This window comes from Aquarana catesbeiana, unplaced genomic scaffold (assembly GCF_042186555.1).
Source record: "Aquarana catesbeiana isolate 2022-GZ unplaced genomic scaffold, ASM4218655v1 unanchor226, whole genome shotgun sequence".
In the NCBI taxonomy this organism is placed as follows: domain Eukaryota; kingdom Metazoa; phylum Chordata; class Amphibia; order Anura; family Ranidae; genus Aquarana; species Aquarana catesbeiana.
This window is the reverse complement of record NW_027362653.1, coordinates 2,282,730-2,304,919: the sequence shown is the minus strand read 5'-3', so window position 1 is coordinate 2,304,919 and position 22,190 is coordinate 2,282,730. Positions and strand designations below refer to the sequence as shown.

The window sequence follows — 22,190 nt, the reverse complement described above, 5'->3', positions numbered from 1 at the left end:
GTACTGACAGCCAGGCACAAGGTATTTCCGCAGCCAGGTGCACACACACTTCAGCTCGTTGGAGTCAAAGACCAGTCTAGGGGTGTTGTTTTGTAGTTTTATGTTAGAAGAACTTGGATAGGGTAAGGGAGTTTGCAGTAGGATACTCCGAAACAAAACTATGCACAACTTGAGGACTCTAGCTGTTTTAAGATGGAGCATCAGATGAAGTTCCTTGTTGGGGGCAGATGTAATCCCCTCATCACTGTCACTCCTATAAAAGACAGTTCTCGTTGTTTCCGCACTCTCTGACTAAGGTCCAAGAATAAAGAAATGAACTGGTAGGAGATCAGAGGACCAATTTACTAGTTACCATGAGGGAGAAATTGTAAGATCCTCAGAGACAAAGCTGCCTGATGTGGGCGGAGTCCTGGTTTAGGGGAACCAATCAGCTCATGTCTAGTAATAATCTTTTTATTTCTATTTTAGTAGATGGACGGGAGATGAGGAAAACCTCAGAGGATTGTCTCACTTTGTCTCCAGACTGTAAAGTAGAAGATGAGGACATCACACAGTATAGTCCAGGAGAAAACCCGACTACCTCAAATGTCCATCCGGCACCACACAGTGTAGATGGACCATCGTATTCCTCTTATCCTGAGGAACCTCAGACTGTGAGGGACGGTGCCGTCTTTTCAAAAGAGAAGAGGTTTTCCTGTACTGAGTGCGGGAAGTGTTTTCGTTTTAAATCCAGATTTAATGCACATAAAAAGTCTCATACGGGGGAGAAGCCCTATTCCTGTCCTAAGTGCCAGAAATGCTTTTTGTTGAAATCCAGTCTTCACAGACATCAGAGTTTGCATACGGATGAAAAACTATATTCCTGTTCTGAGTGCGGGAAATGTTTTTCACAGAAGTCTAGTCTGTATACACATCAGAGATTGCATACAGGTGAGAAGCCACATTCCTGCCCTGAGTGCGGTCAATGCTTTTCACAGTCATCCAATCTTTATAGACATCAGAGGTCCCACTCTGGAGAGAAGCCATTTCCTTGTCCTGAATGTGGAAAATGTTTCTCAGATAAGTCCAGATTTAATGAGCATCACAGATTGCACACAGGTGAAAAACCGTATTCCTGTTCTGAGTGTAAAAAATGTTTTGTAAAGAAATCACAACTTATCAGACATCAAATGTCTCACACGGGGGAAAAACCGTATTCCTGTTCTGAATGCAGGAAATGCTTTTTGCAAAAATCAGACCTTGTCAAACATCAGAGATCTCACACGGGGGAGAAGCCGTTTACATGTCATGAGTGCGGGAAATGTTTTTCACAGACATCCAATCTCTATGATCATCAGAGATTGCACACAGGTGAAAAGCCATATTCCTGTCCTGAGTGCGGGAAATGTTTTGTACAAAAATCAGAACTGGTCATACATAAAAGGTCCCATACAGGGGAAAAGCAATATTCCTGTCCTGAGTGCGGAAAATGCTTTTCACAGAAGTCCAATCTTTCTAAACATCAGCGATTACACACAGGAGATAAGCCGTATTTATGTTCTGAATGTGGAAAATGTTTTGTAACACAAACCAAACTGGTCACACATCAAATGTCTCACACAGGGGTAAAGCCGTATTCCTGTCCTGAGTGCGAGAAAAGTTTTTTATCAAAAACCGGTCTTTACAGACATGGTAGATCGCATACAGGTGAGAAGCCATATTCCTGTTCTGAGTGTGGGAAATGTTTTTCACAGAAGTCCAGTCTTTATTTACATCAGAGATTGCATTTGGGTGAAAAGCCGTATTCCTGCCATGAGTGTGGGAAATCTTTTTCAAGGATGTCTAATATGCAAAGACATCAAAGGTCTCACACCGGGGAGAAGCCATTTTCCTGTACTGAGTGCGGAAAACGTTTCAGAGAGAAGACCAAGCTTTATGACCATCAGAGTTTGCACACAGATGAGAAGCCGTATTCCTGTTCTGAGTGTAAAAAATGTTTTGTAAAAAAATCACAACTTGTCAGACATCAAAAGTCTCACACAAGTGAGAAGCCGTATTCCTGTCATGAGTGTGGGAAATGTTTTTCACAGAAGTCCTGTCTTTACAGACATCAGAGACTGCATGCGAATGAGAAGCCATATTCCTGTCTTGAGTGTGGAAAATGCTTTGTACAAAAATCATATCTTGTCTCACATCAGAGATCTCACACGGGTGACAATCCGTATTCCTGTCCTGAGTGTGAGAAATGTTTTTCACGGAAGTCCCATCTTTACAGACATCAGAGGTCTCACACGGGGGAGAAGCCATATTCCTGTCCTGAGTGCGGGAAATGTTTTTCAGATAAGTCGAATCTTTACAAACATCAGAGATCTCACACGGGGGAGAGACCAGAGTCCTGTCCTGAGTGAGGGAATTGTTCCTCAATGAAGTCCAGTCTTCCTGTACATCAGGGATCCCACACAACCCTTGAGGTGTATTAGTGCCTTGAGTGCGGGAAATGTCTTCTATATGAATGTTGCTGGACATCACAGCTCTCATGTGGGGAAGAAGTACACCCTGATATACACCGCAGATATACTCCATGGCTGATCTTCATCATGTAAGAAACAATTCATAAGGAGATCAGAGATCACCAAAGACATGGATGAAGTGTTGTACTGTGTTGGCCATTGATAGCAGGAGAAAAATAAAAATGGAGTCATTACCTTTCATTGGCTGAGTACATTTTGTACTGTTAACTTTAGTAAACAGAGGTGTGTTTTGGAAAAATGTGTGATTTCCTATGTTCATTGGCTCCATCTAGATATATTTATCAGGCGTGATTTTTACAAATAGCTGAGATCTTACTCATGCACTTATGACTACAGTAGACATTGAAGAATATTAACACAAGTTATTTAAACCAATCCTATTAATCCAACCATTGACGTGAAACTGAAAATACCATATTTGGCCAGTAGATGATGCTGAGCATAAAAGGAATCAACTCCATCTACTTTCATGCAACATTTTGAATCAATGAAAACTTTCAAACAGCTCAGCAAATACTGTAATCTAATAACATTTTTATTTTACCCTAATTCAAAGAGAAGGAATGTGCATGCACTTTCACTGGGCTATGTATATTTGTTCAGAAGAGACCCCCTAAATGTCCAGAGACATTTATTTAAAACGGAGTTCCACTGAAAAGTCCAGCTTGTTTGCTTTCTCCCCCCCCTACGCTGCCACATTTGGTACCTTTCGAGGGGCAGGGTAGGGGGGGGTACCCGTCCCCACTTCCGGGAAACCTAGTTGCGGCGAGGCCCCCCGGAAGTTCGCCCCCCCCCCCTCCTTTTTAAGTATGGGGTTGACTAGTGCATGTTTTATAGTTGGGGAAGATGCCGGAAGAGAGGGAGAGATTTAAGATGTGGGTTAGAGAGTGTAGAATGGAGCCAGAGGGTGACCGTAGTATTCGCGAGGGAACAGGATCCAGAGGGTAGGTGGTTAGATGGACATTAGCAAGTAGTTTAGCAAACTCGTCTATACTGGTGGAGTTGAAAAAGGGAAGTAACGATTGTACGCGTGGGCATGAAGTGTAAAGCATGGAGGGTAGCTGAACAGCAGAGATCTCCTCACGAATTGTATCAATCTTCTGTTTGAAGTGATTGGTGATCTCCTGGGCAGTGAGTGAGTTAGTGGGTGGAGGATGAAGTAGAGAGTTGAAGGTAGAGAAAAGTTGACTGGGACAGGATGATCAGTTGGTAATGAGAGTGATAAAATAGGTCTGCTTGGCAGTGAGGAGGCTGGAATTGTATTTTTGGAGGGCAGATTTATATTGGTTGAAATCTTTCTGAGACTTAGTCTTATGCCACAGACGCTCAAGAGCATGGCTATGTTTTTTCAGAATTCTAGTGTCATCTGTTTTCCAAGGTTGGAGGGGTCGGGGCCTGATTCTGGTGTGTAGTAAGGGGGGCCAGTGTGTCCAATTAGGCTAAAAGTGAAGCGTTGTAGACAGAAGTGGCTAGGTTGGTGCAGAATAGGGGTGAGATTTTGTCATAGAGGTGTTCGGTAGCAGAATAGAGAAGAGAAGGGTTGAGATGGTGTAGGCTTCTAATGCCACGTACACACGACCGGACTTTCCGGCAGACTAGGTCCGACGGGATTAGTCCGTTGGTTAATCCGATTGTGTGTGGGCTAGTCCCATCGTTTTTTGGGATAAAAATCCGATGGACCTAGAAATAGAACATGTTTCAAATCTGTCCAACGGACTAAAAATCGGGAAAACCGTTCGTCTGTGTGCTGGTCTGACGGACCAAATACAAGGGAAGCTATTGGCTACTGGCTTTTGAACTGCCTTTTTTAGTCCCGTTTACGTCATCACGTTCAAACCGACCGGACTGTTGAATGGACTTAGTCCGATCGTGTGTGGCCAAGTCCGTTAGTTCTGAAAGTCCGTCGGAACTCCGCCGAAAGTCCGTCGGGAAGACCGTCGGATCTAGTTTGGTGGAAAGTCCGGCCGTGTGTACGCGGCATCAGGGTAACTGTTAGGTGGTTCTAGAGAGAGGAGGTAGAGTAGAGGGAGAGAGTGAAACTAATAAGGTGGTGATCAGAGAGAGTGAAAGAATAGTTGGAGAGGTTGCATGGAGTGCAAAGGTGGGAGAAAACAAGGTCAAGAGCAGTTCCTTCAGAGTGTGTAGAAGCCTGTATCCATTGCTTCAGGTCAAATGAGGAGGTTAGACTAATGCCGCGTACACACGACCGGACTTTCTGTCAGAATAGACTCTGACGGTCTTTCCGACAGAGTTCCGCTGAAACAGACACCAAAGTCTGATAGTTTAGAACGCGATGACGTATGACGGGACTAGAAAAAGGAAGTTCAATAGCTAGTAGCCAATAGCTGCCCTTGCGTTGTTTTTGGTCCATCGGAACAGCATACAGACGAGCGGTTTTCCCGATAGGAACTGATTCCGTCGGAAAGATTTGAAACATGTTCTATTTCTAGGTCCGTCAGAATTTTAAAAAGAAAAAGTCAGATGAAGCCCACACACGATCGGAATATCCGATGGAATGATTCCATCAGACCTTTTCTGACGGAAAGTCCGCTCGTGTGTACGCGGCATTAGAAGTTTAAAAGTAGCAGGAGTGTTTGTATTAACAGGGATGTTGAAGTCGCCGAGAAGGATTGTGGGAATTTCAGAAGAGAGAAAGTAGGGTAACCAGGCAGTGAAGTCATGAAGAAAGGTTCATACCGGTCCAGGGGGCCGGTAGATCACAGCTATCCTAATGCCGCGTACACACGATCGGAAATTCGGCCAGCAAAAGACCCATGAGAGCTTTTGGTTGAAAAATGCGACCGTTTGTATGCTCCATCGGACTTTTTCTGGCCGAATTCCAGCCAGCAAAAGATTGAGAGCATGTTCTCTATTTTTCGGTCGGAAAAAGTTCAGATTGTAGCAATTCCGACGCGCAAAATTCCTACGCATGCTCGGAAACAATTCGACGCATGCTCAGAAGCATTGAACTCCATTTTCTCGGCTCGTCGTAGTGTTGTACGTCACCGCATTCTTGACGGTCGAAAGTTCAGCAAACTTTTGTGTGACCGTGTGTATGCAATGCAAGCTTGAGCAGAAGTCCGTCTGAAAAACCATCCAAGATTTTTCCTGACGGAAAATCCGCTCTTGTGTACGCGGCATTAGAGAAACTGGAGAGAAAAGAGTTCCACCCCAAAAAAAAAAAAAAAAATCATTAATGTGCATAAAAAAAAAAATAAAAAAATTTGAAGAAACTTTTTTTTTTTTTTTTTACTCACCTTTTTAATGCCTATTGCTAGGGGGTCCCTCGTAGTCTGCCTTCTTCGGCGCCTGGGCTCCTGACGTCACTTCCCTCAGCGCAGGAAGGGAGATCAGCTCTCCCTTCTCCCTCTAGGCAATCATCTGGGACACATGACAGGTCCCAGATGATTGCGCGGCTCGCGCATGCGCAGTGGGTGTTCACAGCCAGGCGCCCACAGTTAAAATGCCGGTGCCGCCGAGCGGAGGGGGCAACGAGCGGGGCTTCGCTCCCCCGCATCGCTGGACCCTGGGACAGGTAAGTGTCCGATTATTAAAAGTCAGCAGCTGCAGTATTTGTATTTTTTTTTTTTTTGTGGGAACTCCGCTTTAAAATGAGGAGAGTGACAGAGAGGGAGGTGGGTGAAGTATGAATGCTACTGCCAGATTTATTCACCTTACTAATCGCTCTGTCTCTGCTACTCCTCTCTGTCATTCTCTCCACTGGCTTCCGCTCACCCAACGAATAAAAATACAAAATACTGACAACTACTTACGAAGCCATCCACAATTTAGCCCCCAGCTACATCACTAGCCTAATCTCAAAACACCAACCAAATTGTTCACTTGGTTCCTCTCAAGACCTGCCGCTCTCTAGCTCCCTCGTCACCTCGTCCCATGCTCACCTCCAGGACTTTTCCAGAGCCACTCCAATCCTATGGAACTCCTTACCCCAATCTGTCTGATTATCTCCAACTCTATTAGCTTTTAGACGATCCCTGAAAACCCTCCTCTTCAGAGAAGCCTATCCTACCCACACCTAACAAATGTATGTTTATTTTTTCCCATCAGCACATCCCCCACAGTTATTACTTTTTGTTTCACTTGACCCCCCTCCTAGATTGTAAGCTCTAACAAGCAGGGCCCTCTGATTCCTCCTGTATTGATTTGTATTGTAAGTGTACTGTCTGCCCTCATGTTGTATAGCGCTGCGCTGTCAGAAACCATGAATCAGACGAGACAGAAGTACAGTTAAATCACACTTGTTTAACCACTTGCCGACCGCCGCATGGACATATACATCGGCAGAATGGCACGGCTGTGCAAAGCAACATACCTGTACGGTGCTTTGAATTTGCCGCCGTGCCGCCACATGCTCCGTGCCCGTGGGACCTGCAGACTTGATGTCCGCCAGTGTCCTGCGATCGTGTCATGGAGCTGCAGAATGGGGAGGTGCCTATGTAAACAAGGCATTTCCCTGTTCTGTCTAGTGACATGTCAGGGATCTACTGCTCCCTGTGATCGGGAGCAGTGATCGCTGTCATGTCACTTGTAGCCCATCCCCCCATAGTTAGAATCACTCCCTAGGACACACTTAACCCCTTCATCGCCCCCTAGTGTTTAACCCCTTCCCTGCCAGTGTCATTTACACAGTAATCAGTGCATTTTTATAGCACTGATCGCTGTATAAATGACAATGGTCCCAAAGTAGTGTCCGATGTGTCCGCTATAATGTTGCAGTTATGATAAAAATTGCAGATCGTCGCCATTACTAATAAATAAAAAAAATTAATACTAAAAATGCCATAAAACTATCCCCTATTTTGTAGACGCTATAACTTTTGCGCAAACCAATAAATATACGCTTATTGCAATTTATTTTTTTTTACCAAAAATATGTATTAGAATACATATCAGCCTAAACTGAGAAAGAAATTAGTTTTTTTATATATTTTGGCGGATATTTATTATAGCAAAAAGTAAAAAATGTTGCTTTTTTTTTTTCAAAATTGTCGCTCTTTTTTTGTTTATAGCGCAAGAAATAAAAACCGCAGAGGTGATCAAATACCACCAAAAGAAAGCTCTATTTGTGGGGAAAAAAGGACGTCAATTTTGCTTGGGTACAACGTCGCACGACCGCGCAATTGTCAGTTAAAGTGACACAGTGCCGAATCGCAAAAAGTGCTCTGGTCAGGAAGGGTGTAAAGTGATTATTAATAATAATAATAATAAAGGGTAAACAGAGTAATCGTAGTCAAAACATAGCCAGAGTTCAGGAACCGGAACGGATAGTCAGACAAGCCAAACATCAGGGAGCCACAGAACAGCATAGTGGAACAGCAAGCAGGATCTGGAGCCAGAAGGAATGTCAGCCAAGCAAGTCTTTAACAGGCATGCAGGGGATAGGCTCAGTGATGTTGACCAAGGCGAAGGCAGAGATCATCTGAGCTGGATGGCTTAAGTAGGCAGGACTGACGAGCAGGATATCATCAACAGGTGAATCACTGTGGAGAGACAGCAGCTGGCAATTAGCCGACAGCTCAGAGAAGGAAAGGCTGAGCCCAGCCCTGACATGCGCAAACTGTTGGCGCCATATAAATCCTGTATAATAATAATAATGTTTAAATTTTTTTTAGTACTGTCACCAGTCGGTGTCCCTGATCACCACCAAACCAGTTATATGATAATGCTGTACTGCACTGGTTACAGTATGTAAAAAAAAAATAATTTCTTCATCTTCAAAAAACTTATGACAAAAAAATTACAACTTCAAAAAACCGCCATGCCTCTTACTAAATACCTTGGACTGTATACTTTCCAAAAAGGGGTCATTTGGGGGGTATTTGTACTGTCCTGGCATTTTTGGGCCTCAAGAAATGAGATAGGCTGTCCGTACATCAGGATTGATCAATTTGCAGATATACCATAGTTTGTAGACTCTATAACTTTCCTACAGAGTAAATAATATACACTGATTTGGGTTATTTTCACCAAAGACGTGGCAGAATACAATTTGACTTAAATTTATGAAGAACAATTATTTATTTGTAAAATTTTATTACAGAAGAAGAGAAGCTTTTTTTTATGATATTTTTTTGTTCTTTTTGTTTATTTAGCAAAAAATAAAAACCCCAGTAGTGATTAAATACCACCAAAAGAAAGGTCTATTTGTGTGAACAAAATTATAAGAATTTCATATGTGTACAGTGTTTCATGACAACGCAATTGTCATTCAAAATGTGAGAGCGCTGAAAGCTGAAAATTGGCCTGGGCAGGAAGGGGGTAAATGTGGCAAGTATTGAAGTGGTTAAGCGCTTGCCGACCGCCTCATGCGGATATACTGTGGCAGAAGGGCACGTACAGGCAGAATGATGTACCTGTACATTCCCCTTTAAGAGGCGGCCAGCGGGCGGTGCGCACGCCTGCAGCAAGCTCCGTGTGTCAGGTCGCGGGTACCCGCGATCGCCTTACGGGGAGGAAGAACGGGGAGATGCTGATGTAAACAAGCATCTCCCCGTTCTGCCTGGTGACAGTGTCACTGTTCTCTGCTCCCTGTGCAGAGGGAGCAGAGAACTGAGCAGAGATCAATGACGTGTCACACACAGCCCATCCCCCCTACAGTTAGAAACACGCCCCTAGGACACACTTAACCCCTACACTGCCACCTAGTGGTTAACCCCTTCACTGCCAGTGTCATTTACACAGGAATCAATGCATTTGTATAGCACTGATTGCTGTATAAATGACAATGGTCCCAAAAATGTTCGATGTGTCCGCCATAATGTCGCAGTCACAATAAAAATCGATGATCACCGCCATTTAAAAAAAAAATTATTAATAAAAATGCCATAAAACTATCCCCTATTTTGTAAACGCTATAACGCTTATTGAGATTTTTTTTACCAAAAATATGTAGAAGAATACATATCGGCCTAAACTAAGGAAAAAAAATGTTTTTTTTATATATTTTTGGGGGATGTTTATTATAGCAAAAAGTAAAAAATAATGCGTTTTTTTCAAAATTGTCGCTCTTTTTTTGTTTATAGCGCAAAAAATAAAAAGCGCAGAGGTGATCAAATACCACCAAAAGAAAGCTCTATTGGTGGGAAAAAAAGGACGTCAATTTTGTTTGGGAGCCACATCGCACGACCGCGCAATTGTCAGTTAAAGCGACGCAGTGCCGAATCACAAAAACTGCTCCAGTCAGGCTGGGGCTGAAGTGGTTAAAATGCACAAAATTTTACAACAGAAACAAAGTAATTTTTCTCCTTCATGATGTGCGCTGATGAGGCCGCACTGATGGGCACTGATAGGCTGCACTGATGGGCACAGATGAGGCGGCAATGATGAGGCTACGCTAATATGCGACACTGATGGGCACTGATAGGCGGTTGTGATAGACAGTACTGATGGGCCCTGACAGACATCACTAATGGACACTGAAAGGTAGCACTGATGGGCACTGATATACAGCACTGACAATCAGGGCACTGATGATCAGTGTACATGTTCTATATGTGGATTGCTGCTTACCAGCTCTCCTCTTAGCGTGGAGAGAGGACAGCCAATAAGCAGCAATCCTGTTGACATTGTGATCGGCTATGATTGGACATGTGGTAAAGGGCTGCTGTGATTGGCTCTTTACCGTGATCTGTGAGGGACTCAGCGATCACAGATCGCACCCAATGGAGCATGGTTTCAAGAGGGTGTCTATGGATGACCTCCCAGAAATTGGCCGTCTGCACTGTAGCCGTCTTTTGGCTATAAATCTGTCGGCAAGTAGTTAAACTGTATCATCTTTTCCTTGTAAATGTCACTGTTGCTACAGCACATCCTCACAAAAACAATGTGTGAGGTCCCCCGTGAAATCCATACCAGACCTTTATTCCATACATGCACTCTGGCTGATCAGGAGAGAGGGGGGTAATTGTGTAATAGAATTTAGGGGGAATAGTAATAGATTCAACTCGGCGGAATACCCGTTTAGTTCAACCATCCTCTGAATCTTCAAACAAGCAAACTTCAATCTGAACCTCTGCTCAGACAAAACTTGAGGCCCATTCCTAGTGATCAGTGTAGTGGTCTCTTACACTGGCTACCAATGGAAGAAGGACCCCCCTTACAGTAAATCAGTGGGCAGTGTAGTGGTCTGGTCCTTTACATTGTTGACCAATGGGAGAAGGACCCCCTTACAGTAAATCAGTGGGCAGTGTAGAGGTCCCTTACATTGGTGACCAGTAGGAGAAGAACCCCTTTATATCAGTGATCAGTGTAGTAGCCCCTTACGTTGGTGACCAATGGGAGAAGGATCCCCTTATATCAGTGGTCAGTGTAGTGGTCTCTTACATTGGTGACCAATGGGAGAGGGCCCCCTAAATCAGTGGTCAGTGTAGCTGTCTCTTACATTGGTGACCAATGGGATAATAACCACTGATATAATGGGGTTCCTTCTCCCATTGGTCACCAATGTAAGGGACCACTACACTGACCACTGATATAAGGGGGTCCTTCTCCCATTGATCACCAATGTAAGGGACCACTACACTGACCACTGATATAAGGGGATCCTTCTCCCATTGGTCACCAACGTAAGGGGCTACTACACTGATCACTGATATAAGGGGGTCTGTGTAGTGGTCCCTTACATTGGTGACCAATGGGAGAAGGACCCCCTTATATCAATTGTCAGTGTAGTAGCCCTTACATTGGTGATCAATGGGAGAAGGACCGCCTTATATCAGTGGTCAGTTTAGTGATTCCTTACATTGGTGACCAGTAGGAGAAGGACTCCCTTATATCAGTGGTCAGTGTAGTAGCCTTTTTCATTGGTGATCAATGGGAGAAGGACCCCCTTATATCAGTGGTCAGTGTAGTGGTCTCTTACATGTGTAATCAAAGGGAGAAGGATCCCCTTATATCAGTGATCAGTGTAGTAGCCCCTTACATTGGTGATCAGTGGGAGAAGATCATTCTTACTTCACCATTAGGGATGAGCTTCGTGTTCGAGTCGAACCCATGATCGACTCGAACATCGTCTGTTCGCCCGTTCGCCGAATTGCGAACGATATGGGCCGTTCGCGCCAAATTCGTGTGGCGCGTCACGGCCCATAATTCACTGCGGCATCGCAGTGCATTACTGGCTTATGATTGGCCAAGCATGCACTATGACCCGCATGCTTGGCCAATCACAGCGCCAACTGAACAGAGAGCTGTAATTGGCCAAAGCCAAGGAGGCTTTGGCCAATTATGGCTCAGGGGATTTAGTACACGCCCCACACTATATAAGGCCGCCTGCACGGCGGCCCTGTGTAGTGTGTGTTCCGGCGTTCATTGAGAGAGAGAGAGAGACAGACAGTGACATTTGATTTGAGTTAGATAGATTAGGCAGAACAGTCAGTCAGTTAGCTGCACTTACAGTGTATTGTGTATTTATATGCATACACTGTATTCAGTTTAGTTAGATCCGTTCTTGTTATCTTCCTACTGACAGGCAGGCTTGTCTTGTTACAGTATTTACAGCTACCTGAAGAAAATTACTGGTGTTCTTTTGATCCTATTAGTACCACAGTCAGGCAGCTAGACTATTTACAGTTAGTGCAGTGCGTCCTGCTCACAGTGTTCAGCTAAACCTACAAGTTAGTGTGGTGCGTCCTGCTCACAGTGTTCAGCTAAACCTACAAGTTAGTGCGGTGCATCCACCTCAGTGTTCAGCTAAACCTACAAGTTAGTGGGGTGCGTCCTTCTCAGAGTGTTCAGCTAAACCTACAAGTTAGTGCAGTGCGTCCTGCCAGTGTTGCCAACCCCCTGAAGTGAAATTTACTGGCAGGATGACAAAATTTACAAACGGCACCACTTTTTACTGGCAAAAATCATGAAAATTACTGGCAGATCCGCATTTTTTACTGGCGCTGCAAAAAAGTACCTAAAATTACTATTTTCAGTGCTAAACAGTGCAAGGATACATATTTGAACTATAAACATATAGCTAGTGCTATTAGCAATGTGTTTAAGCTAAACAAAAGTCAAAAAACATATTTCTCCATTGACATGAAGGTCAGGTTACTATAACCCAGCTAGCACTAGGTTCCCTCCTTACATCAGAGTCTGCAGGGATCCCCCTAACAGTGAAAGGGAACTCTTATGTAAAGGGGAACGCTGCAGATCATGATCTATGGGGGAACTCTGATGTAGAGGGGGGCTCTGGTGACCAGAGACCACCTTATATCAGAGTCCACTGTGTTCCCTTTACATCAGAGTTCCCAATTACATCAGGGTCCGCAGATTGAGTTCCCCTTTGCACTGTAAGGGGCAATCCTGCAGACTTTGATGTAAAGGGGAATGCCAGGAACTCTGATGTGGTGGGCACTCTGGTGACCAGAGACCACCTTCCGCAGAGTGAATACACTAAGGTAAGGGGAGTTACTAATTTAGGGGGAAACCTTTATATCAGTGCCCCTTACATTATTGTATTCACTCCCCCTTACATCAGCAACCCCCCCAGACTGGCCTGGCGGTGCTGTCACTGACCTCCTCTCAGGTGCATCGTACAGGGCTCAGTCAGATGGCTCCAGCTTGGTGGTTCTGGTTTTCCTATGGTCTCCTCTCCACAGTCCACACACGTCTGACTTCTCCCGTGACCCCATGATCCCGGCGGCGCTCCCACTCTTGACTCCTTTCCCGACTCCCCCTCAGAGACTGCAGACATGATGTAGGAATAGGTCAGAGGCTGCGGCCAGGAGATGGTCAGAGGCTGCGGCCAGGAGATGGTCAGAGGCTGCAGCCAGGAGATGGCCAGAGGCTGCGGCCAGGAGATGGTCAGAGGCTGCGGGCACTGGGCAGGAGATGGTCAGAGGCTGCGGACAGGAGATGGTCAGAGGCTGCGGGCACTGGGCAGGAGATGGTCAGAGGCTGTGGGCACACGAGATGGTCAGAGGCTGTGGGCACACGAGATGGTCAGAGGCTGTGGGCACATGAGATGGTCAGAGGCTGCGGGCACACGAGATGGTCAGAGGCTGTGGGCACAGGAGATGTCAGAGGCTGTGGGCACAGGAGATGTCAGAGGCTGCGGGCACAGGAGATGTCAGAGGCTGCGGGCACAGGAGATGTCAGAGGCTGCGGGCACAGGAGATGTCAGAGGCTGCGGGCACAGGAGAAGTCAGAGGCTGCGGGCACAGGAGATGTCAGAGGCTGTGGGCACAGGAGATGTCAGAGGCTGTGGGCACAGGGGATGTTAGAGGCTGTCACTCACTGTGATATATACACACAGACACATTATATATATACACACACACATCTCCATGCACAGTGACAGCCATGAGCACACACACAACGGATCCTGTTATCAGAGTAACTTCATCACAATGCACAGTGTGCTCTGCAGACATGAACACCGCACAGCCCCAGTCATCCCTGGCACACATCGGTCACCCCAGCCCCGGCCACCCAGCGGGGAACGCCGCACTGGTTCGGACTGCAGGCACGGCTGGCAGAACAAAAGGTGCCAGGTGCCCGCCTGATAGTGGGTAACCCCGCAGAGAGAGAGAGAGCGCCGGAGACAAAGCTGGCAGAACAAAAGGTGCCGGGTGCCCGCCTGATAGTGGGTAACCCCGCAGAGAGAGAGAGAGAGAGCGCCGGAGACAAAGCTGGCAGGCTGGGATGTACTCACCGGAGACGGAGAGTGGAATCCGGGTGATCGGGTGTATATGGAACCAGCAGAAGAAGAGCTTCGGGGGGGGAGAAAGAAGGAGGGGAGAGCATCCAGGGAGAGGGGAGGAGAGAGTGACTGTTACCTGTCCTGCCGTGGCCGGGCCCGGTAACATGGCTCCTCCGGCTCCCCCCGCTGAACCGCCGAGAACTGAAGATCGAGCGGCGGCCGGCGGCTTCTGTTCAAAAATGGCACCAGGCGGCGTCATTACATTACTGTGCATGCGCCGGCCTGCCGAGCTTGTACGATCTTTCCCGAGTCCTGCAGGCTTCGGAACGGCGCATGCGCAGTTGCATGGCTGGCCCGCAGCCATCTTTTTTACGGGCACAGGCTGCCCGTAACGGGCATTCACGGGCGCCCCGAAAATGGGGTGATTTTTACGGGCTGCCCGTAAATTAACGGGCGGTTGGCAACACTGCGTCCTGCTCACAGTGTTCAGCTAGATCCGTTCCTGTTATCTTCTTACTGACAGGCAGGCTTGTCTTGTTACAGTATATACAGCTACCTGAAGAAAATTGCTGGTGTTCTTTTGATCCTATTAGTACCACAGTCAGGCAGCTAGACTATTTACAGTTAGTGCAATGCGTCCTGCTCACAGTGTTCAGCTAAACCTACAAATTAGTGGGGTGCGTCCTGCTCACAGTGTTCAGCTAAACCTACAAGTTAGTGGGGTGCGTCCTGCTCACAGTGTTCAGCTAGATCCGTTCCTGTTATCTTCTTACTGACAGGCAGGCTTGTCTTGTTACAGTATATACAGCTACCTGAAGAAAATTACTGGTGTTTTTTTGATCCTATTAGTACCACAGTCAGGCAGCTAGACTATTTACAGTTAGTGCAGTGCGTCCTGCTCACAGTGTTCAGCTAAACCTACACGTTAGTGGGGTGCGTCCACCTCACAGTGTTCAGCTAAACCTACAAGTTAGTGGGGTGCATCCTGCTCAGAGTGTTCAGCTAAACCTACAAGTTAGTGGGGTGCCTCCTGCTCACAGTGTTCAGCTAGATCCGTTCCTGTTATCTTCTTACTGACAGGCAGGCTTGTCTTGTTACAGTATATACAGCTACCTGAAGAAAATTACTGGTGTTTTTTTGATCCTATTAGTGCCACAGTCAGGCAGCTAGACTATTTACAGTTAGTGCAGTGCGTCCTGCTCACCGTGTTCAGCTAAACCTACAAGTTAGTGGGGTGCGTCCTGCTCACAGTGTTCAGCTAAACCTACAAGTTAGTGTGGTGCGTCCACCTTACAGTGTTCAGCTAAACCTACAAGTTAGTGGGGTGCGTCCTGCTCACAGTGTTCAGCTAAACCTACAAGTTAGTGGGGTGCGTCCTGCTCACAGTGTTCAGCTAAACCTACAAGTTAGTGGGGTGCGTCCTGCTCACAGTGTTCAGCTAAACCTACAAGCTAGTGGGGTGCGACCTGTTCACAGTGTTCAGCTAAACCTACAAGTTAGTGGGGTGCGTCCACCTCACAGTGTTCAGCTAAAGCTACCTGTAGAAGGTTGGTGGTGTTCTCATACTACAGGCAGGCAATTGATTTTGCTAGCTGCAGTATCAGTACATATATATATATATATATATATATATATATATATATATATATATATCCCAGCTTAGTGCAGCTACAGGCCATTAGTATGTCTGGAAGGTCAAGAAGGAGAGGTAGACAGTCACAAGCCAATAAGAGAGGGCAAGCAGGCTCTGTGTCTAGTGCTGGTCGTGGAGACGGTGCATCCTCATCAGCACGTGGCCGTGGGACACGCTTGGCCTTTTTTTCGGCAGCTGGCCGTGTTGAGCCACAACATGCGGAAGACTTGGTCGAGTGGATGACCAAGCCGTCCTCATCCTCCTCATCCTCTCTCACCCATGCCCAGGGTACTTTGTCTGGCAAAGCAGCGGCCTCTTCCCTCGGCTCAATGTCATCAGTGACTCCTTCCCTAGCCCCACCATGTCCTCCTGAGGAGTCCCTCGAACTGTTTGACCACAGTGTTGGGTACATGCTCCAGGAGGATGCCCAGCGTTTGGAAGGCTCTTATGATGATACTGAGCTCGATGAAGGCAGTAACATGAGCACGGACAGAGGGGGTGCCCAAGAAGGACAGCAATCTGGCAGTCATGCTCCCGCTGCTGCAGCATACTGCCAGGTTTGCTCCAGTGATGAGGAGGGAGGGGATGATGAGGTCACTGACTCAACATGGGTGCCTGATAGGAGAGAGGAGGAGGAGGAGGAGGAGGAGGTGGCACATCATAAGGGCAGCACATTGACTGCATCACACCTCAAAGCTCCACATGTGCAGGGCGCTGCAGTCTCTGCGCGTTATTCAAAAAGTTCTTTGGTGTGGGCCTTTTTTGAGACGAGTGCATCAGATCGCACCGCTGCTATTTGCAACATATGTCTCAAGCGTATCTCGCGTGGCCAAAACATCTCCCGCTTGGGTACCACATGCTTGACCAGACATATGTTGACCTGCCATGCAGTTCGTTGGCAAGCGTATCTAAAAGACCCACACCAAAGAACAAAGAGGACCTCTCCTTGCTCCTCATCAGCTGAGATTTCCAACCCCACTATACCTTCAGTCCTCTCTGAGACCTGCACTGAGAGGAATGAAGGTGTAGAATTAGGTGTGTCACAGCCAAGTACTTGTGGGCAATCTGCTTTTGGTACACCGACGTCAGATTGTACCAGGCAAATTTCCCTGCCCCAGCTGCTGCACCGCCGAAAGAAGTTTGCTCCCAGCCATCCACATGCCCAGCGGTTGAATGCTAGCTTGGCAAAATTGCTAGCACTTCAACTGCTGCCTTTTCAGTTGGTAGACTCTGCCCCCTTCCGTGAGTTTGTGGAATGTGCGGTTCCTCAGTGGCAGGTACCCAAACGCCACTTTTTCTCACAGAAGGCGATTCCGGCTCTCTACCGGCATGTGGAAGGCAATGTCCATGCCTCGCTGGACAGGGCGGTCAGCGGTAAGGTGCATATTACCGCTGACTCATGGTCCAGCAGGCATGGACAGGGACGTTACCTAAGTTTCACGGCGCATTGGGTGACTCTGCTGGCAGCTGGGAAGGATGCAGGACAAGGTGCAGTAGTGTTGGAGGTTGTTCCGCCACCACACCTCCAAAATGCTAATGATTGTGACACACCTCTCTCCTCCACCCCCTCCTCTTCTTCTTCCTCCATGGCCTCTTCCTGTGCTTTGTCCTCGGAACCAGCGGTGCTCCGTAGCCGTTCAAGGGGCTACGCAAGTACGCAGGCCAAAATATGCCATGCGGTGCTTGAGCTGGTGTGCTTGGGGGACAGGAGCCACACTGGGGCAGAGGTTCTGTCAGCTCTGCAGGGGCAGGTTCAGAGGTGGTTGACGCCACGCCAACTTAAGGCAGGAATGGTGGTTTGCGACAATGGCACCAACCTCCTCTCTGCCCTCCGACAGGGACAAATGACCCATGTGCCCTGTTTGGCTCACGTCCTTAACTTGGTGGTGCAGCGGTTCTTGGGCAGGTACCCGGGCTTACAGGATGTCCTGAGGCAGGCCAGGAAAGTCTGTGTGCATTTCCGCCGGTCATATAATGCCAGTGCTCGGCTGACGGACCTCCAAAAGGAGTTTAACCTGCCCAAGAACCGCCTAATCTGTGACATGAGTTCCACCAGGTGGAACTCAACGTTGGCCATGCTGCAGCGGCTGCACACGCAGCAGAGGGCCATCAATGAGTACCTGTGCGACTATGGCACCAGGACAGGGTCAGGGGAGCTTGTTTTTTTTTCCCCACGCCACTGGGCCATGATCAGGGATGCATGCACTGTCCTGTCACCATTTGAGGAGGCCACGAGGATGGTGAGCAGTGACAATGCATGCATCAGTGACACTGTCCCCTTTGTCCATCTGTTGGAGCACACGCTGCATGGAATAATGGACAGGGCACTTGAGGCAGAACAGAGGCAGGAAGAGGAGGACTTCCTTAGCTCTCAAGGCCCCCTTTAATCAGACAGTGTTCCTGCGTGCCCGCTGATCACACAGCAAGAGGATGAGGAGGAGGAGGAAGATTGTGTCAGTATGGAGGTGGAGCCTGGCACTCAGCATCAGCAGCAGTCTTTAAGGGATCAGTCCCAAGAAACACATGGACTTGTACGTGGCTGGGAGGAGGTGGCTGCGGACCATGTCGTCCTTAGTGACCCAGAGGACTCCGGACCGAATGCCTCAGCAAACCTACGCTGCATGGCCTCCCTGATCCTGCAAAGCCTGCGTAAGGATCCTCGTATTCGTGGTATCAAGGAGAAGGACCAATACTGGCTGGCAACCCTCCTTGATCCACGTTACAAGGGTAAGGTTGCGGACCTTATCTTGCCATCGCAGAGGGAGCAGAGGATGAAACATCTTCGGGAGGCCTTGCAGAAAGGTCTGTGCAACGCGTTCCCAGAGACTGGGAGGTTACAAACTCCTGTTTCTGGACAACGTGTTGCTGAGGCTTCGGTCAGTCAAAGAAGGAGCGGTGGAGAAGGTGGCCGTCTGACCGATGCGTTCAGACAATTTTTTGGTCCGCAGCCCCAAGGTATGATCGGTTCCAGCAACCATCGCCAGCGTCTGTTTTACATGGTGCAGGAATACCTAGGGGCAAGATCAGACTTGGACACCTTTCCCACCGAAAATCCTCTGGGTTACTGGGTCTTGAGGATGGATCACTGGCCAGAGCTTGCACAGTATGCAATTGAGCTACTGGCCTGTCCTGCATCCAGCGTTCTTTCGGAACGCACATTCAGTGCTGCTGGAGGCGTGGTAACCGATCACAGGGTGCGTCTGTCCACCGACTCGGTCGATCGACTGACCTTCATAAAAATGAATCAGTCTTGGATCACCACCAGCTACCAAGCACCTGATGCTGATGTAACCGAAAAATTTTTTTTGAAATCTCACATCCCTTCAAAGACTGCCTATGCTGATGCTGAGTGACTATCCCTGAGTAATTATCCTCTTCCTCCTCAATCATCACGCTAATAGCTTGTAAGAACATTTTTGGTTCTGGGCGCCACCACCAGTGCCTAAGGCACAATTTTTCTGCCCCTGTTTCACAGGGGCGTGTAATTACAATTTTTAATGCAATACTTTGCAGTAGGGCTCGTTCCTGCGTTCCAACTAGAGTGTCTGTGAGGGGTTGCAGTGTTGTGGCACCAGCACCAGTGCCTAAGGCCCAATTTTTCTGCCCCTGTTTAACAGGGGCGTGTAATTACAATTTTTGATGCAATACTTTGCAGCAGGGCTCGTTCCTGCATTCCAACTAGAGTGTCTGTGAGGGGTTGCAGTGTTGTGGCACCAGCACCACCACCACCACCACAGGCCCAATTTTTCTGCCCCTGTTCAACGGGGGCATGTAATTACAATTCTTGATCTAATATTTCACAGCAGGGCCCATTTCTGCACCCACCAAGAGCGAGTGAGGACTTACAGTGTTGTGGCACCAGCACCACCACCACCACCACCAAAGGCCCAGTTTTTCTGCCCCTGTTCAACAGGGGCATGTAATTACAATTCTTTATCTAATATTTCACAGCAGGGCCCTGTGAGGGCTTACGTTGTTGTGGCCACAACAACACCTAAGGCCCAAATTTCTGCTGAGTATATAGGGCAGGCCCCTACTTTCAAACATCTAACTTACAAACGACTCCTACTTGTAAACGGAAGGAGACAACAGGAAGTGAGATGAAATCTACCCCTAGGAAGGGAAATTCTCTCCTGTAAGAGTTAATATGGGAAAAACATTTCTCCTTTCCACTGATGCTTTCCAATCCTTGTTCCACAAAAAACCCCAAATTCTCAAAAAACATTTGTCATTGGGACAAAAAGTGAGGTGAAATCTTCTAAATAGGAGGAAAGACAGCAAAACAAATGTCACAGGGGTGATAACCCTTCCCTATGTTTTCCAAAAAGCTTAAAAAAGAAATTTTGGCTGGAGCTAAACACGTTAAAAATGTACCCATTCAAAATGACAAACAGATTCTACTTAACAACAAACCTACAGTCCCTGTCTTGTTTGCACCGCCTGTATACTGCTGTTCAGAGTATATAGGGCCTGGTGGCCCCACACCTTTCCTTATTTTAATTTGGGTGCGGGGTTCCCCTTAATATCCATACAAGACCCAAAGGGCCTGGTAATGGACTGGGGGGTACCCATGCCGTTTGTCTCACTGATTTTCATCCATATTGCCAGGACCCGACATTATATTAAACCCGCAAGCAGTTTTAAATGAGATTTTTTCCTTTAAAAATGACATTTGGTGCAGGGACTGTTCTAAACACGGGAAACACGCGCCACTTTACAGGCATACTATAGACACCCCTCAGGTACGATATTTAAAGGAATATTTCACTTTTTTTTTTTTTTACTTTAAGCATCATTAAAATCACTGCTCCCGAAAAAACGGACGATTTTAAAAGTTTTTTTTGCATTGATACATGTCCCCTGGGGTAGGACCCGGGTCCCCAAACACTTTTTAGGACAATACCATGCAAATTAGCCTTTAAAGTGAGCACTTTTGATTTTGAACGTTCGAGTCCCATAGACGTCAATGGGGTTCTAACGTTCGTGCGAACTTTCGGTCCGTTCGCAGGTTCTGGTGCGAACCGAACCGGGGGGGTGTTCGGCTCATCCCTATTCACCATCAGTGGGAAGACTGCCCCCTTAGACCCCTTTCACACTGGGGCAGATTTCAGGTGCTTTAGCGCTTGAAATAGCCTCTGCTAAGCGCCTGAAAACCACCTCCCATTCATTCAAATGTGACTTTTCACACTCAGGCTGTGCGCTTGTGGGATGTTCCGAAAAGCCCTGCAAGAAGCATCCTTGGGGCGGGTTGGGAGCGCTGTATTTAGCGCTTCCAAAACGCCTTGCCCATTGGAATGAAAAGCGCTTTGGAAGTGCCGCAACACGGGAGTTTTTAACCCCTTGTGTGGGGTTAAAAATGCCCCGCTAGCGGCCGCAAAGCACAGATTAAACAGTGGTAAAGCGCAGCTAAAACGAGCAGTGCTTTACCACGAACGCGGCAATGGCCCCAGTGTAAATGGGTTCTTACAGGACTTTGATGTCAGTTACTGGGAGACAGAAATTGTTCATGTCTCCAGGAATCCCTAGAAATCTTTGGAGAAAGGCTGGACTTGGCAGTAATATATTTCTATCCCCCTTGGCGGGAGTGGAGATGACCCCATCTATAAGGATATACAGTACATACACACACAGCACAAGGCCGTGTTCACACTACGAGACATTTTTCGTGGCTGCAGTTCCTCTGAGCTCCACAAGGTGGTGATCCCACTTATGACAGGAAGTCTCTATGGAAGACAGGAAGTGATGACAGGTACAGACAGGAAGTGAATTCCATGTGGTACGGAGCAGAGATGGAGACGTTGCTGGAACTGACAGCAGAGGAGGTAATAAGATCATATTTCTCTTCCATTCATTGAAGGAAACAGCCAGATCTTCATGGTGGATGGGTTTGATATCACCACCTGCGGAATTCTAGGCGCAACTGAAACTAAAAACACACCCTAGCCCAGGGTTAAGGATGAGCTCCGGCATGTTCGCACAGCCCACGTGCAGAGCCCGCCAGGAAGTCGGCACGGCGCTGCGCTAATCACAGGCAGTGAGACATTTCCCGATCTCTGCAGCCGCACATCAGGACAATGTCTCACTGCCTGTGATTAGCGCAGCGCAGTGCCGACTTCCTGGCGGGCTCTACATGTGGGCTGTGCGAACACGCCGGAGCTCATCCTTACCCAGGGGTAGGCAACCCTCGGCACTGGTGCTGCAAGCAGCACTCAAAGCCTCTTTTGCCGGCACTCGGCTCCCTCCCCATCAGCAGAGCAGCGCAGGGAAGTGTCAGTGAGACACTAATGCATTCCAATTCCCCATGCCACACCTGCACTGGGGGGGAGGCACTGCGCCCCCCACACATTGTAAAAGATGGGAAACATTGTTTGGTTCTCTAACTTTGCTGTAGCTGCGA

General features: G+C 47.5%; 3 protein-coding genes across 6 annotated transcripts in view; 2 read left to right on the top strand and 1 right to left on the bottom strand.

Annotated features, from left to right (window-relative positions):
• The window catches only part of LOC141121586 (uncharacterized), a 190,165-nt gene extending 187,471 nt beyond the window's left edge, over nt 1-2,694 (top strand). For both annotated transcript variants that reach the window (XM_073611222.1, XM_073611221.1), the window contains exon 8: nt 469-2,694. In XM_073611222.1, the coding sequence (XP_073467323.1) occupies nt 469-2,387 (1,919 nt within the window). In that variant the 3' untranslated portion in view covers nt 2,388-2,694. The remainder of the gene's footprint in view (nt 1-468) is intronic.
• The window catches only part of LOC141121593 (uncharacterized), a 243,927-nt gene that overhangs the window by 45,843 nt on the left and 175,894 nt on the right, over nt 1-22,190 (bottom strand). The window lies entirely within an intron of this gene.
• Nucleotides 21,521-22,190, top strand: part of LOC141121626 (uncharacterized) — a 118,648-nt gene continuing 117,978 nt past the window's right edge. The window contains exon 1 of the mRNA XM_073611276.1: nt 21,521-21,615. The gene's annotated coding sequence lies outside the window, so the exon portion shown is untranslated. The remainder of the gene's footprint in view (nt 21,616-22,190) is intronic.